Consider the following 15,535-nt stretch of genomic DNA (forward strand, 5'->3'; position numbering starts at 1 on the left):
GTTAGGAGTTGAACATGGTTTAAGAAATCATTAAAAGGGTTTGGTTGGTCTTTTAAAGCTTGTCCAGTTCTTGATTTTATCATTCTTAGTATTTCTCTACTAAGATCATGGCATCCATGCCGTGACTTCATGGCAAAAAAAAAAAAAGGCGTAAGAGCGAAAGCAGTGACATATCTGATAGACTTTATTTTCCTGGGCTCCAAAATCCTTGTGAATGGGGACTCCAGCCATGAAATTAAAAGGTGTTTTCTCCTTAGAAATAAAGCTATCACAAACCTAGACAGCATGTTAAAAGTAGAGGCATCACTTGGCCAGAAAAGGTCTGTATAGTCAAAGCTATGGTTTAGTTAGTAGTCATGTATGGATGTGAGAGCTGGGCAGTAAAGAAGGTTGAGCACCAAAGAATTGATTTTGAACTGCGGTGTTGGAGAAGACTCTTGAGAGTCCCTTCCACTGGAAGGAGATCCAACCAGTTATTCCTAAAGGAAATCAAGCCTGGATATTCACTGGAAGGACTGATGCTGAAGCTCTAATACTTTGGCCACCTGATGCAAAGAGCTGACTCATTGGAAAAGACCCTGATGCTGGGAAAAATTGAAGGCAGGAGCAGAAGAGGATGACAGAGGACGAGATGGTTGGATGGCATCACCGACTCAACGGACATGAGTTTGAGCAAGCTCCAGGAGATGGTGAAGGACAGGAAAGCCTGGCGTGCTGCACTCCATGGGGTCCCAGAGTCAGACACGACTGAGCTGCTGAACAACAATTAGTTGTTCTAGCGTTCCCTCTGGTGGTTGTGCACGGGTATGACATTTCTACGATGCAAAGGTAAGGCTGTGTTTCCAAAGTAATAGGAAACATGAATTTCAAACTAGTTCCTCGAGAGTTTGGTGATTACTACCTGGCCAGGTGACTACGTGTCTCTGATCTGACGTGATGAGAAGGCTGCTTCACTTCGGGGTTCCTCCCCCAAAATCATAACTGCATCCGAATCATGAGACAAGCATCAGACAAATCCAAACTGAGGGTCATCCGACAGAACACCTGCCTAGACCTCCTCAGAACGCTAGGACCAGGAAAACAAGGGCAGTCCGAGATACGGGCACAGCCCAGAGGAGGCGAAAGAGACATGGCAACCGCATGCAGTGAGGTGCCCTGGCTGGGATCCAGGAAGGAAAAGAACAGGCCTGGAAAGATCAATAAAACTGCGATAAAGTGTTCAATTCAGTTCAGTCGCTCAGTCACGTCCGACTCTTTGTGACCCCATGGACTGCAGCCCGCCAGGCTCCTCTGTCAATGGGATTCTCTGGGCAAGAGTACTGGAGTGGGTTGCCATTTCCTTCTCCAGGGCATCTTCCCGACCCAGGGATCGAACCCGGGTTTCCTGCTTTATCAGCAGATTCTCACTGTCTGAGCCGCAAAGGAAGTCCTAAGAAAGACAAGCTGCCCTCTCTGGGGTATGTTTCACCTCCTTAAACACTGAAAAGGTTTCTTTCTTCCCCCTGCCTCCCTCCACTGCTTCCTCTTCCTCTCTGTCCTTTTTTCCACGTTTTTCCCTCCTGTACAGAAATGTCTAGTGTGTTGACTGTCCCTCACTTGGCACTTCCCACATTGCTGTCAGGTGAGCTTGGGAGACACAGGGGCCCTTCCACTTGTTGTGCAAAAGACTCAGTCAACGGGGCAGTGAGGAAGGTCAGGAGGAAGCCGGAGACAGCCTCAGACAGCGCTTCAAAGACAATGCCCTCCTCCTCCTGGTGGCGTGGGCACGGCGGAGCAGGGCCGTCCCTGTGCTTGGGGTCGCCCGTGGCCCCAGGCCAGCCTGTGGAGCCCACCCTTCCCCACAGAAGGGAACCCAGAAAGGAGAAGGTGATCTCATAGGAGCCGGGAGACCTTGGACCCCCTCTAACTCTGATGGACCTGTGAAAGTGAGTCAGAGTCTCACTCATTTACAAATCAATTTAGAAACGTGAATGAGCCCATGGGTAATCTGGAGTAAGTTCTATACAGAATCTTAGCACAGGCCAGAGAGATAACACGGGGCCAAAGAGAGCCTCAGGGTTTACAACAAAGCAGAGGGCATCGGCCTGGCTGAAGTCGGCCGAAAAAAGACACTAGCCTTGGCAATTGTGGTCTCGGGTAGCCTGATTTCTGTGTGACTTTCTGGAAATTGTTTATGATTCAGGACATGTTTTGGAAGTACTAACTGAAGCAGGGCACACCGTCTATATCATAACAATGTGTTTCCACAACACTGACATATATACTCTGGGCTTCTTTGGTGGCTCAGACAGTAAAGAATCTACCTGCAATGCAGGAGACCCTGGCTTAATTCCTGGGTCAGGAAGATCCGCTGGAGAAAACAATGGTTACCCACTCCAGTGTTCTTGCCTGGAGTATTCCATGGACAGGGGACCCTGGCGAGCTCCAGTCCATGGGATTGCAAAGAGTTGAACAGGACTGAGTGGCTAACACTTCTGGGTTTCTCTTGTGGCTGAGGAGGTAAAGAATCTGCCTGCAATGACATATATACAGTACTGCATGTAAAACAGAGAGCTGTGGGGACCTGCTGTATAGCACAGGGAGCTCAGCTTGTTGATGACCTAGACGGGTGGAAAGAAGGCTAAAGAGGGAGGCGATACATGCATGTGTGTAGCTGATTCATGTTTTTGTACAGCAGAAACTAGCATTGTAAAGCAATTATACTCCAACTTAAAAAATAAAAACAACAACAAAACACAATTGCAGTCTTATGTGTAAATCCACCAGATCATAGGGGTCCTCAAAATATTTTCAGAGACTATTCACAGTTCAGAGAATATTCACAGAAACATAACTCATGACAGGCCCAAACGGGAAATAGCCCAAAGTCTTTCAATAGTAAACAGACAAATATGTTGTTATATAATTGCAAAATGAAATTCTCCTCAGCCAAGAAGGAGAATGATCTGTCTCTATAGGAAACAGCGTGGAAGGGTTTCACAAAGCAGTGAACAGATGTTCAAAAGCTTACATGCTGTAAGGTCCCATCTCTATGAAGTCCAAATGGCAAAACTCTACCTCAAGGACAGAAATCGGAAAATCTCTGAAGGTCAGAGAGGAGGTGACAGACTTCGGGGTACTGGTGAGATTGGGGTGCTGAGATTGGGGAGGTGATGTCAGGAGGGAGTCCACTTTGTGAAAACATATCACCAGGCTGTGCCCTTATGATTCTTAGTATTATTGCACGTATATTATAATCCCTCTCCGAGGCTGCAAAAGAAAACAGCTGTATTTCTGAAAGAAGTGTAAATGTCCTGTTTCATGTCTTGAGTCTAGAAGTTTATATTCGAAAACAACTTGAAAATGAGGAAGCAACGTGGCAGCCAAACCAAACATGTCCAGGCTCTCTGGTGGTCTCCCAGAGCAGGAGAGTTTCCTAGAGCAGGTCTCTAGAGCAGTAATGTCTCCTCTCCTGGTTCGGGATTCAAAGGGCAACAGAATTCTTGAGGTTCTTCTCTGGACAGGTTGTTGTGCCCCTAACAAAGCACCCTGGGAGGACCTTCTCTGCAGAACCTGGAGGATGGAGGGACTCCTCCAGGTGTCAGTGAGGGCTGCACCATGACTTCCTTGGGATGTTCTGCTCAGCCATTCAGGGCCCACTTTCCTTGGGCTCCAAAATCATTGTGGACGGTGAATGCAGCCATAAATGCTGCATTCATGAATGCAAACTTTAAAAGATGCTTGCTCCTTGGAAGAAAAGCTATGACAAACCTAGATAGTGTATTTAAAAGCAGAGACATCACTTTGCCAACAAAGGTCTGTCTAGTCAAGGCTATGGTTTTTCCAGTAGTCATGTATGGATGTGAGAGTTGGACCATAAAGAAGGCTGAGCGCTGAAGAACTGATGCTTTTGAACTGTGGTGTTGGAGAAGACTCTTGAGAGTCCCTTGGACTGCAAGGAGATCCAACTAGTCCATCCTAAAGGAGATCAGTCCTGAATATTCATTGGAAGGTCTGATGCTGAAGCTGAAGCTCCAATACTTTGGTCACCTGATACAAAGAGCCAACTCATTGGAAAAGGTCTTTCCCTGATTCTGGGAAAGATTGAAGGCAGGAGGAGAAGGGGATGACAGAGGATGAGATGGTTAGATCGCATCACCAACTTATGGACATGAGTTTGAGCAAACTCCAGGAGAGAGGGAAGGACAGGGAAGCCTGGCGTGCTGCTGTCCACAGGGTCACAACGAGTCGGACATGACTTAGTGACTGAACAACAGCTGGGTGGTTATTTAGCATCACAAGTCTTGATTTTGGATTTAAGACAGAAGAGTATCTGGCCTGGGCCCATATACTTAAGTCTTAGAAATTTTCTTGGTAGGAAATCCCAAGATAACATCTTTTTCTGCTAAAATTAATTGCAGGAAAAAGAGAGAAGGGTGAACCTGGGTAGGAGCACTGACTGTTGCAGTGAATTTCCCACACAGACCTCTGTATCAACCTGACCTTTTTTTGAATTTATTTTTATTGAAGTACAGTTGATTTACACATGTTGTGTTAATTTCCGCTGTACAGCAAAGTGACTCAGTTATACATCTATACCTTCTTTTTCATACTCTTCCATGATGGTTTATCACAGGATACTGAATATAGTTCCCTGTGCTGTATGGTAGGACCCCATGGTTCATTCATCCTGTATATCCTAGTTTGCGTCTGCTAATCCCAGATTCCACCCCATCGCTCTCCCATCACCCTCCCCCTTGGCAACCAAAAGTCTATTCTCTGTCTCCCTGATTCTGTTCATGTTTCGTAGATCAGCTCATTCGTGTCATATTTAAGATTCCACATAGGAGTAATGTCCTATGGTATTTGTCTTCTCTTTCTGATTTAATTCTACTTCCTGATGGCTACATAAGCTTTAATTCAACCAATGTCTGATTTTCCTCACAATTTCACTTACAAGGAAGATAAGAGTCACATTTTAATGCTGGGTTGAGTGGAAAGTGAAGTAACATTGAAAACTATTTTATGTGGCTGAATTCCACATCTGCTGACAAAATATGCTAAGTCATTTAAAAAGCAAAATGCTGCAAGCTGTAGATTACAAAAGCTTACAGCCCAAGCCTATCATTATAGTATTATCTGTAGCTAACCTGTGCGTGCTTCAGTTAAGTCGCTTCAGTTGTGTCCAGCTCTACAACCCTATGGACTGTGGCCTGCCAGGCTCCTCTGCCCATGGGATTCTCCAGGCAAGAATACTGGAGTGGGTTGCCATGCCCTCCTCCAGGGGATCTTCCCCACCCAGGGATCAAACCTGTGTTTCTTACATTTCCTGCATCAGCAAGAGGGTCCTTTACCATTAGCTTCACCTAGGAAACCCTTATTTAACCCAAGTCCTAAGAAATATTTGATGTATAACTTCACATATATAGTATTGAAGTAAACAAATTCTTTTTGAAATAAAAAGACATATTTATGACTTCAGATACTTTACATCACAAACTAAGACACATACACACACTAATTTATAATGTTTTATCATTTACGCACCTAATTTTATCATTTTAGTCTTTTTTAATTGAAGTATAATTGATTTACAACAGTGTGTTAATTTCTATACAGCAGAGGGACTCAATTGTACACATATATACATTTTTTTCCATACTCTTTTCCATTATGGTTTACCACAGGATATTGAATATCATTCACTTTGTGTACCTAATTTTTATGACAACGTTCAGTGTTACAGAGAGAAACCAAAAGATGGATGGTGTAAGACGAACAATTCAAAAACGAGGCAAAGGCTCTGACGTGCGCAGCAACACTGAGAACACCTCTGACTTCCTTCTAGTGTCGAAGCTTCTACCCCGCCTATCACTTTTTTCATTATCATATTGTAAAACAAATAAATTCAGAACATGTTTTATTTTAACCCAAAAGCTGAAACTATAGGAATCAGAGTGTTGAACAAAGGTTAATTTTAGACACAAAATACAAACATTTGTTTTGAAAAAATACCTTTAAAAATATTGTAATGTAGACTGGGGAACACTCGTGCAGACGAGGGTCTGTTTTTCCATCTGTTTAAACGATGAAGTAAACGGTGTAAACTGATGACATTTTAAAAAGTGAAACAAGTGATATTATAAAAGATAAGTAGTATGATATTCTCAAAAATGGTTCTTTATAAAATGAAAATCAGGACATTGTCTTCTGGCACGTGATAATGGGGTCGCAAAGAGTCAGACACAACTCAGTGACCGAACAATAACAACAACAACAACCTTTAGAACAAGCGCATGGCATACACCCTGCTCAGGATGCCCGGAACTTTAATCAGTCCTCAACTTCTGAAAAGCTATTAACGTGAGTATTTTTTAAAGGCTGGGATATGTGAACTACAATAGCAGCAGTTTAAAACAGAAGAATAGGAAATAAAGGGAAATGATATTACATCATTACAAATGTGTTTATTAACTTCTATGGCAGATTTTATTTTTATGTAAAAACAATGATGGTTACTTTTTGCAATGAACATTTATATGCATGAGTTGAAATTATATTAAAAGTTTCCGAAGTAACTGAAATTAGCTGTAAAAAATACTCTGAAGTGTAGACACACGAGAGAATGATTTCCCTTCTGTGAAATATGTCACAGAGTGTTTCAGCGGGTAATACATAATATTAGAGCTAAAACTGCAAACTCGAAATAAACCTAAATGACTTAAATAGTAACAGTATCCTATTTTGAGTCCGATTATCTAATACAATATTTAAATTTAAACTTTTAGTTACTTTTTCATGTATAGAATGCAAGATTTCTCTACCTTTTTTTTCCCCTCCATTTCCTCAGTATTAATAGAAGAAAAAGACAGGGTATTTAACATAAAAATAGAGGATAAATCCTGAGATTTCCCCCCAAATGTCACAGGCTCTGTTGCACAGTAAACAGTGGAATATCATTCTGGAAGAAACGATTACCGCCCCCTTGAATCCTGTGCTTCTTCCAAGGCGGTAAGCACTAAGTTGTCCAACGTGGCATTATAGTGTAAGTCTTTCTAATTCTATTTTTCCGTAAATAGGCTCTAGTTCTCGTAATTCACATGACACCCTTTGGCTGTGGTTGTCTGTTAAATTTCCTGTTTTGGTTGAGTTGCAGCAAACCAAAACAAATAGCTCCCAGAAAAGGCTATGGTAATTATTTTGTTTTTCCCTTTTGGTATTTCCAGTTAAGTGCTTTCTCTTTTAGAGGCACAGAGAAGGGAAGAAAAGAGCCACACACAAGGTGTGAGCAGGTCACAGAAGCTTCAGGGCTCCGAAAAACGTGCCATCTCCATCTCGGGATATCTTAGCATCTTCCCGGGGTATTGCCAGTTGGAGTTCATCTCCTTCCTCCAGCTTCGCGATGCCTGGAAAGGAATGATTGGTGACAACTTGAAGCCGTTGTGCAGGTAAAGAAGAGGAGAGGGCAGAACATTCAAGAAGACGACTTGGTTTTGGGGGAAAAAAAATTCACATAGGCATTCATTTTTCACATTACACCAGTGGGTTTCTAGACCAGTTATTATTCTATTTGCCTAACAATTAAAAAAATAGTAAGAGAAATGAGCAGAAGGAGTTATAACAGAAAACGAATGTGTGGGGTTGGCCAGCATGGTCACTTGGGTTTTTCTGCAAGATGTTATGGAGAAACCCAAGGGAACTTTATGCCGGCCCAATATCACCTACTGGTGATAAAACAGAGAATCCAAATAACCAAAAGTCTAACTATAAGAAAAAAAGTTTAGTAAATCATAGCACATCCCTAGATGGAATCTTATAAAGTTAAAAGTGGCTCTGCCTCACTTGACATGGGAAACTTTAAAAAATAATGTTAAATAAAAATACAAAAATGCACACACACACTGCATAGCCCTAAATACACTTTCAAATGGGCATATAATGTGTGAATTATTAGAAAGTAAAAAGCAAAACACTACTTATTAACAAAACACATCTGCTAACAGAGTCTTTCTGTAGAGTCCAGACTGTGGAATTTGGAGTCATTTGGAGTGCTTTTTATAGTCCTTTATATTTTGTGTTTCCTTAAATGACCATAACCTGTCTTTTTAATCAAAAGTAAGAAGCTAATTAGCTTCTCAGAACTGATTAATCTGCATGTGCCTAATTTACAATAAGGTAGCCTGTGATTCAGGAATACAAAATGCAACTCAGGAACTACACTCAGGGTATCAGGTCATTCCTGACCCCATTTTGAAAGAAAAATATGAAGAAAAAAAATAAAGAGGAGCGGGGGCAGAGAAGAAAACCAAGGAACAAACAAATAACACATTGACACAACTAAATTGTCAATACTCACAACTAATAATTTTAAAAGCAGGTGCATTGTTTCATGAGCAAGCCATGGAAATATATTTACAGAAACACATCTACCTTAACCTCAATTCCTCTGTCAAGCCCCAAACACCTGGGTTTCCTCCAACTATAGCCAGTGAGTGTTTATTCCCTGAACATTTCAGGTATACCAGACACCTTCGCAGACATGTTGGGGCAGTGATCAGAATGCCCAAGGAGTCATTGTTTTTTGATAACAGACCAAGACAGACAGTAACAAAAGAACTTAGATATTATTAAGGGTGATGTGCATTCTTTCCGGATTCCCATGGCATTTGATGATTACATTAAGTAGTAAAAAAAAAGATTGAAGTGATTTGTTGAATAATTAGTAATTATCACAGATATTCAAGATAATCTAATAATTTGACAAAGGCTGTGGTTCACACATCATTAGGTAACAGTAATTCTCAAAGTCGGTGTAAACTAACTGCTGCTGCTGCTAAGTTGCTTGTCGTGTCCGACTCTGTGCGACCCCATAGACGGCAGCCCACCAGGCTCCGCCGTCCCTGGGATTCTCCAGGCAAGAACACTGGAGTGGGGTGCCATTTCCTTCTCCAATGAATGAAAGTGAAAAGTGAAAGTGAAGTCACTCAGTCGTGTCTGACGCTCAGCGACCCCATGGACTGCAGCCTACCAGGCCCCTCCATCCATGGGATTTTCCAGGCAAAAGTACTGGAGTGGGGTGCCATTGCCTTCTCCGTAAACTAACTACTACTTTTCAAAGTAGGTCCTACTTAAAAATTCAACACTGAGTTACTGGCTATTTCAGTTCTTCCAGATGGTAGCAATCGCTCATTTGTTAATGACATAATGAATAAGAATCAGTTTCATGTACAAGAGAGGTTCCTTGGTGTGATACTGGACTCTTCAAATGGACCACTTTAATTTTTTTCAGATTATTATGGAAACACTTTATACACCAATGTGTAGCTTTTAATGATTGTAAAACAAATTTTCTCTAGAACAGATAAAAATGGCAAACCTGAAATTTCCTAGAGAACACTTTTTGTAAATGATGCTAAGCTATCAGCACTGAGAAATATCTTTAAGGTCAAGTTATTTATTCTTAAAAAGTCAGGCTAGGAAGTAACCTTGAGGAGCTGATGATCAGAAAAATTTATAAAGGAGTGTGTTGTAAAGCTCCAAGTGCTAATTAATGTAAGTAAACAACAGGCTGAAGTGACCTCACCATTTATAGGTATTTTGCAACAAGAAATACTGGTTACCACAGGCTGCAGGATAACAGTTCTCTATGAAAATTAGGGAATTCAAATCTAAGCAAACTTCCTCAACACCCCGTCAAAGCTCTTTATGGCTATTGGTCCAGGATGACAAGCATCTGCATTATTATCTTTCTGTCTTGATTCCTGGTGCATTTGTCAGTAAGTGCCTTTGGAATATATAGCTTCAGAGCACATAGCCAACCCCCACTCCCTGTTCCAAACTGTCATTCATGCTGTCTGGAAAGGAAAACATTCCTTGGGGTCCTGAATGGAGTTGTCAAAACCACCAGAGAGAAATAAATGTGTTTAAAGCAACTTTTTTTTCAAGTACTGGCCTTGATTAGTTTGAAATTACCCCCAAATAAAAGGAAGGCTTTGATGGCAATTCATTTGGCTGAGATGGTTGGATGGCATCACTGACTCAATGGACATGAATTTGAGCAAACTCTGGGAGATTAGCAAAGGACAGGGGAGCCTGGCATGCTGCAGTCCCCGGGTTCCAAAGAGTTAGACACGACTTAGCGGCTGAACAACAATAACTGAAGGCAGTCACAGCCCAAACAGACCTGAAATGAAGACAGCCTGCATGTCCCCTTTCCTCTCCAGTCCTCTGGCCCTGAGTTGAAAGGCAGGCTCAGTCCTACCCTTTAGCATCCCAACCATATCCATCTGGTGTCCACTGACCCCAGAAGAGAAACGGTGCCCCTGGATCTGACATTCAAAACTGGCCAAAGGGCATTTCTTCCACAGGAGGGAGGTAAAGAAGAGGTGAGATTCCGTGACTCCCACTCAGGCAGACTGGCTGATTTAAACCAAGTTCTGGAGCTGCTCAGCTGTGCAGCCCCAGACAACGTGTGCTACATCTCTGTGTCTCAGTGTCCACCTCCCTTTCTTAAGGAGGATTACAGCAGGGAGCGCGGATGGATGTGCCTGGCACAGGTCATCATTCTCTTATGATGCAAGCACTCTTATCACAGCTCCAAGAAAACAAGCTTGTTCTAGAGTGGATCAGTGTGAAGCTACTGCCCTTTCTAAATGTATATAAAAATGATAAACTTATTAATAGCTAGTTAGCTAATAATTAATTAAAATCTAAAGTAATGATTGCATCTGTCTCTATCAAAACAGACTAACTCATCATTCGAGACCATAAACACCACACAGTATATGGAGGAATGTCTTTCTGTCTATGTATATAGAACTATTATTTACCAGCTGAGTAACAGGAATTATTGGGTAGTGTTTCAGGCATGTTTTGAATACATCGAAACAAAGTCACCAGACTCAGTTCGTCCCCAAAGACATGGACTTTTTTCCTCTGTATTAGGTGTCCCATGGCAAAGGTGTTATCGGTGTATAAAACCTGAGGAACAAACCAAAGAACTTAGTCAGAAGTCAGCACGAAATGGGGGCGTTGGACAGCGGCGGTGGGTTCAGGGTCGAACCTACCTGACCGTAGATAAAGAAGTAGCCTGTCTCTTTGACCAAAATTTTATTCTCTTTTTCTTCTAGGGCTCTTCCTCTTTTAAAGCTGAGAAGCCAAGGAACAAAGGTGTATGCTCCTACAATGAAGAGAACGGTTTTTAAGGGAAAAGAAAACCCCTGAGAAACGCAGTTTTTCACCTCCATTTGAAACAGAGCAGGACTCCATGACCCTTGCCCCCCGACTGTGTCCCCTGCCTGCCTTTTTTCCGTGGAAAACTTTCGTCAAAGAATAAGTTTAATCAGAGAAGTGAGAAATGCCGCAACAAAGGAGAACAGTCTAAGGAGACTAAATAGTAATAGTCAGTAGGCACCGTCAGGGACCTTCAGCTCTTTCTCAAGGGCTACAGATCATACTCTGAGCCACATCGTGTGAGCCGTCTTACAGATACTGAAACCCCAGGTGGAGGAGTTAGCTAATGATGACCAGACCGTACCCAGGGCACGAGCTGCCCCAGTTCCGAGAACTGACCACAAAGAAATGGAACAAGTGCACCCGGGACTGAAGACTGTCCCTGAAATGACCGAGATGACGCCGGCCAGACCGCTGATGACCACTCTGAGGATGACTTCAGAGATGGCCCCCCCACCCCTGACTCTGTCTATAACAGCTCTCACCCGCTGCCTGTCAGCAGGGGGTTGGGGGAAGTCAGCCTTTGGACAGATGTCCACCACTCTCCGCCACATGTTGCCAGCATCTGAAATAAGGCAAACTTTCCTTTCCACCAACTGGCCTGGTTTTTGGCTTTTGAGCGATGAGCAGCCAGACCTGACTCACATACCTTTTGACAACATGCTTAGTTACTAACCTAAGTCTGAAACTTAGAGGAGAATTTCATCTTTTAAAAAATGACCATCCTCTGGCAGTTTCTCAGCATCATTTACATACTCCCCCAGGCCAGCTATCAGATACAGGAACTCGAAAGCAAGCGCTTCATATGTCATGTCTGGGGTTTTGATTCCTTCTGTATTTCAGCAACTTTCATAATAATGTCTAGTCTGGATGGGAGAGTTTGAGGCCAAAGAAAGGTCTCTGAATAACACACGGATAGAGATTTTCAGTTTCTATTTGAGTCTGTTGGGGAGGAGAAAAATTTTCCTCTACCCTTCTTGGAGGGGGGTGGGGAAAAAGGAGAGAGGAGGCAGCAGGGAGGGGTCCTACAGCTCACCCCTCCTCTCCTCAGTTCCCACACAGGGGGCAGCCCGATCCCCCTTTGGGAACTTTCTGTTCCCAAAGATGGTCTCTGAGAAACCCCTTCCTTTGGTTCAAACCCTCCGGTGCCACCCTGGGTAACGACAGTCCACCAATAAACATCTCCCTGGTTACACAGAACAGAGGTAACCTCATCATCGCCTGTTTTCATACAACATCATTTCGGGGAAAAGATTGTAATGCCGTAGCTTTAAATTCTGTTTAGAGATCACATGCCCACAGCATTCTTTAAGGTAGAGTTCTGAAAATGCGAGGAAGAATTAATATCAGGGTTGTTATTATTAAAAGTCATAAATACAAGCTGATGACTGAAGGCAACTATTTTCACGTTTTATTTGACACTCTGAGCACAGAGGCTTCTTGCCCGCCTTCAGAACCATACACATCTTAGAGTCCAACTTCTCTGAGCCTGGGCACTGTTCACGTTTGGTTCCCTGCTGTTTACTCAGGGCCTTAAATGATGCCCGACCCAAAACAAATGCAGCAAATATGTATTTAAATAAATACTAATCATTGTGCTATGCAATTAGTCACTAGCGTTCCATGATTTAAAAGCATCTTACTACCTGGTTACTGAATCTCTGGGAAATGAAACACTCTCCATCAGAGAGGTAATATGAACTCTTGACGTGAAACACGTATTTCTAAGTCTGCATGCTTATATTCTGACTAGACATATTTACTGACTACAAAAGTGTTTTACAGTACTTTACATTGATCCCCTATTTCTCTACACCATACTTATGCCTATTAAGTTAGGCAGTTCTTACCAAATCTCACCATTACATTGTCAGAAGAAAAAGAAAAACAAGTCCTTATTAGGCTTATGTTCTTATTTTCTCTTTTATTTTTGGCACTTCATCTTATTTTGCTGGAAATACTCTTGTTAGAGAGAATCATCTACTTGTTTTTATTACTGTGTACATTTCTCCCCCAACCCTGCCCACATACATGAGAGCATGCGTGCACACACACACACACACACACACACACACACGTGTGGATTACACTCCATCCAGGCAGCAAGAGTGGTAAAGAATCCATCTGCCAATGCAGGAGACACAAGCGATGCAGGTTTGATCCCTGGGTTGGGAAGATCCCTTGGGGTAGGGAATGGCAACCCACTCCAGTATTCTTGCTTGTAAAGTTCCATGGACAGAGGAGCCTGGTGGGCTACAGTCCATGGGCTATAAAGAGTCAGACACAACTCTATAAAAAGCGCACATAGATCCGTGTTGCTGACACTGAGGCTGAGGCAATGACCATCCCATAGTGACAGCCGGAAACCCAGGGGCCAAGAATGCAGCAGAGCACACAGTACGCACTCCAGCAATTTGTGCAGCTAGGTGAATTTTAAATTTAAGAAAATACACTAAAAAATCAACTAAAAGGTAAAGGGATTATAAACTTAAGCATACATGATGTGTTTCTACATATTAAAAATTACTTAGTGTTTTTTGCATGCTAGTTAGACCACAGATAGGTAAATGCTAAGAAGAAAACATGCACTAAATGCCTATTCTATAGAAAGCTTCTCTAAGCTAGTAAGAATCACTTCTTACAGTAGATATTTAAGAATGTGGAAAGGAAAGATTTCAATGACCCCAGATTCTTGCACCTCCTCCTCGTACATAGAAAAGCACTAAAATCATTGAAGTGAGATATCTGTTCTTTTTCTTTGTGATTAGCAGTAATCTTTTGTTATTCCAGAAAAAAAAAAATTACATAAATCCAGGCTTCTGCCTTACTTTGAAATAGTCTCTCAGAGCTCTCTGAGAGGCTGTTTCCTGGGCTAGACTATAGTTCTCAGTAAGACACTGAATAAACTCAACTCACAGTTCTTATATGGTAGGGTTTTATTTCAGTCAATGAAGGTAAATACTAGGAGCATTAATGCTTAATTTTGTTTTCAACAGCTAAAATACTAATATATTTTGGTATATAAAGTGTGAACTTCCCAGCTCCACGCAGCTTTAAATATTTGATGTATTTAAATGTCTTCGAAAACTTAACAAATTACTATGTACATTAACATGTGAAATTAAATTAAAATGACAGTATTCAAATATAAAAATAATTCACATGTATTTCTGAAAATGCCTGCTTTTAAAAGAGTAGATCTTTCCTGTTCTATGTGAAAGACTTGTAGATAAATTTTAGAACAATACATTTTATAGGAAAATCAGATCTATTTTGCTAATATTTGTTTTGTATTCTATTTTATGAATAGGAAACGCCCTCCCAACTACTTATTCTTCCAGTGTTACTTCCTTAAATAATTGACCATAAATGCTCCAGAGCCTCTGTCACTCACAGCCATCAGCCCTGGCTACTTCTCTTGATTTTCTATTTTATTATCTTAAAATTCCTGGAAATAGTGTTAAAGGAGAAGAGATACTGATAATATTTTTGAAGACAGATGAAGTGAGCCAAGTCAAGGAATAGGGATTTACATTTTACTTGAACCCACATGTCTGGCAGTGAAATCCACAGGCATATGGCTTTGCGGCTGAGGCAGGACTAGGAAAATCCGCAGAAACAAACCAGACCGGCAGAGCCACGCAGGCTGGGCCGCCAGAGAGGCGATGGGAGGCCCGGCAGGGCTGTGCGCAGTGGAGAAGAATGGCGACGTCTGGGTTTTAGAAACACCTCTGTGGAGCTCCCAGGTGAGCAGAGCGCAAAACTGGAGTCAAGGGAACCAGCCAAGGGGAGAGAAGACGGGGTTTGTACTAGGAGGGTAAAATGGAAATGAAAAGAAACACATCAGTTCAAATTACATATATGAGGAATCGTCAATCAAGTTATGAGATTAATGCAGTGACTTCAAGGAAGCAGTCAAGAGTGACTCCCAGAATTCTGGGTTGAACAACTAAAGAACCAGCACACTGGAATATGGAATACAGGAATAAGACCAGATGTGGGGGAAAGGTCTAGAGTTCACGCTGAGATGTCACCAAGATACTCAGGAAGAGGCACTCAACAGACAGAGGCATAATCTGGATCTCAGGGAAGTCTACTGGACTAAAGATCTACACTGAGGCCATCACACATGGCTGTTAAGTGACAACTCAGGAGGATTTAAGACTGCAAAGAAAGAAGAATGAAGATAAGGGGACTGTGCCAAAGGTCTGAAAAACGTCCACATTGACAGAATTTTTTTAAAAGTTTAAAAAAGCAGTGGGTAAAAAAAGCAAGGAACATGGTTGGAGAAACAAACCAAGAAAAGCACATGTTTTGAAAAGAA

At 42.0% G+C, this 15,535-nt stretch overlaps 1 protein-coding gene across 4 annotated transcripts in view; it reads right to left on the reverse strand.

Annotated features, from left to right (window-relative positions):
- Positions 1 to 4,214: 4,214 nt before the first annotated feature.
- The window catches only part of TNFSF13B (TNF superfamily member 13b), a 32,757-nt gene continuing 21,436 nt past the window's right edge, over positions 4,215 to 15,535 (reverse strand). Inside the window, exons 4-6 of one of the 4 annotated variants that reach the window (XM_006056228.4) lie at positions 11,046 to 11,158; positions 10,809 to 10,959; positions 4,221 to 7,385 (exon numbers count right to left, since the gene is read on the reverse strand). In XM_006056228.4, coding sequence (XP_006056290.1) covers positions 7,273 to 7,385; positions 10,809 to 10,959; positions 11,046 to 11,158 — 377 coding nt within the window. In that variant the 3' untranslated portion in view covers positions 4,221 to 7,272. Of the gene's footprint in view, positions 7,386 to 10,808; positions 10,960 to 11,045; positions 11,159 to 15,535 lie in introns of those variants that run through there. The other 3 variants (XM_006056227.4, XM_025262589.3, XR_003102649.2) reach the window with 3 other exon arrangements.

The sequence above is a fragment of the Bubalus bubalis genome, chromosome 13 (genome assembly GCF_019923935.1).
Source record: "Bubalus bubalis isolate 160015118507 breed Murrah chromosome 13, NDDB_SH_1, whole genome shotgun sequence".
NCBI lineage: Eukaryota > Metazoa > Chordata > Mammalia > Artiodactyla > Bovidae > Bubalus > Bubalus bubalis.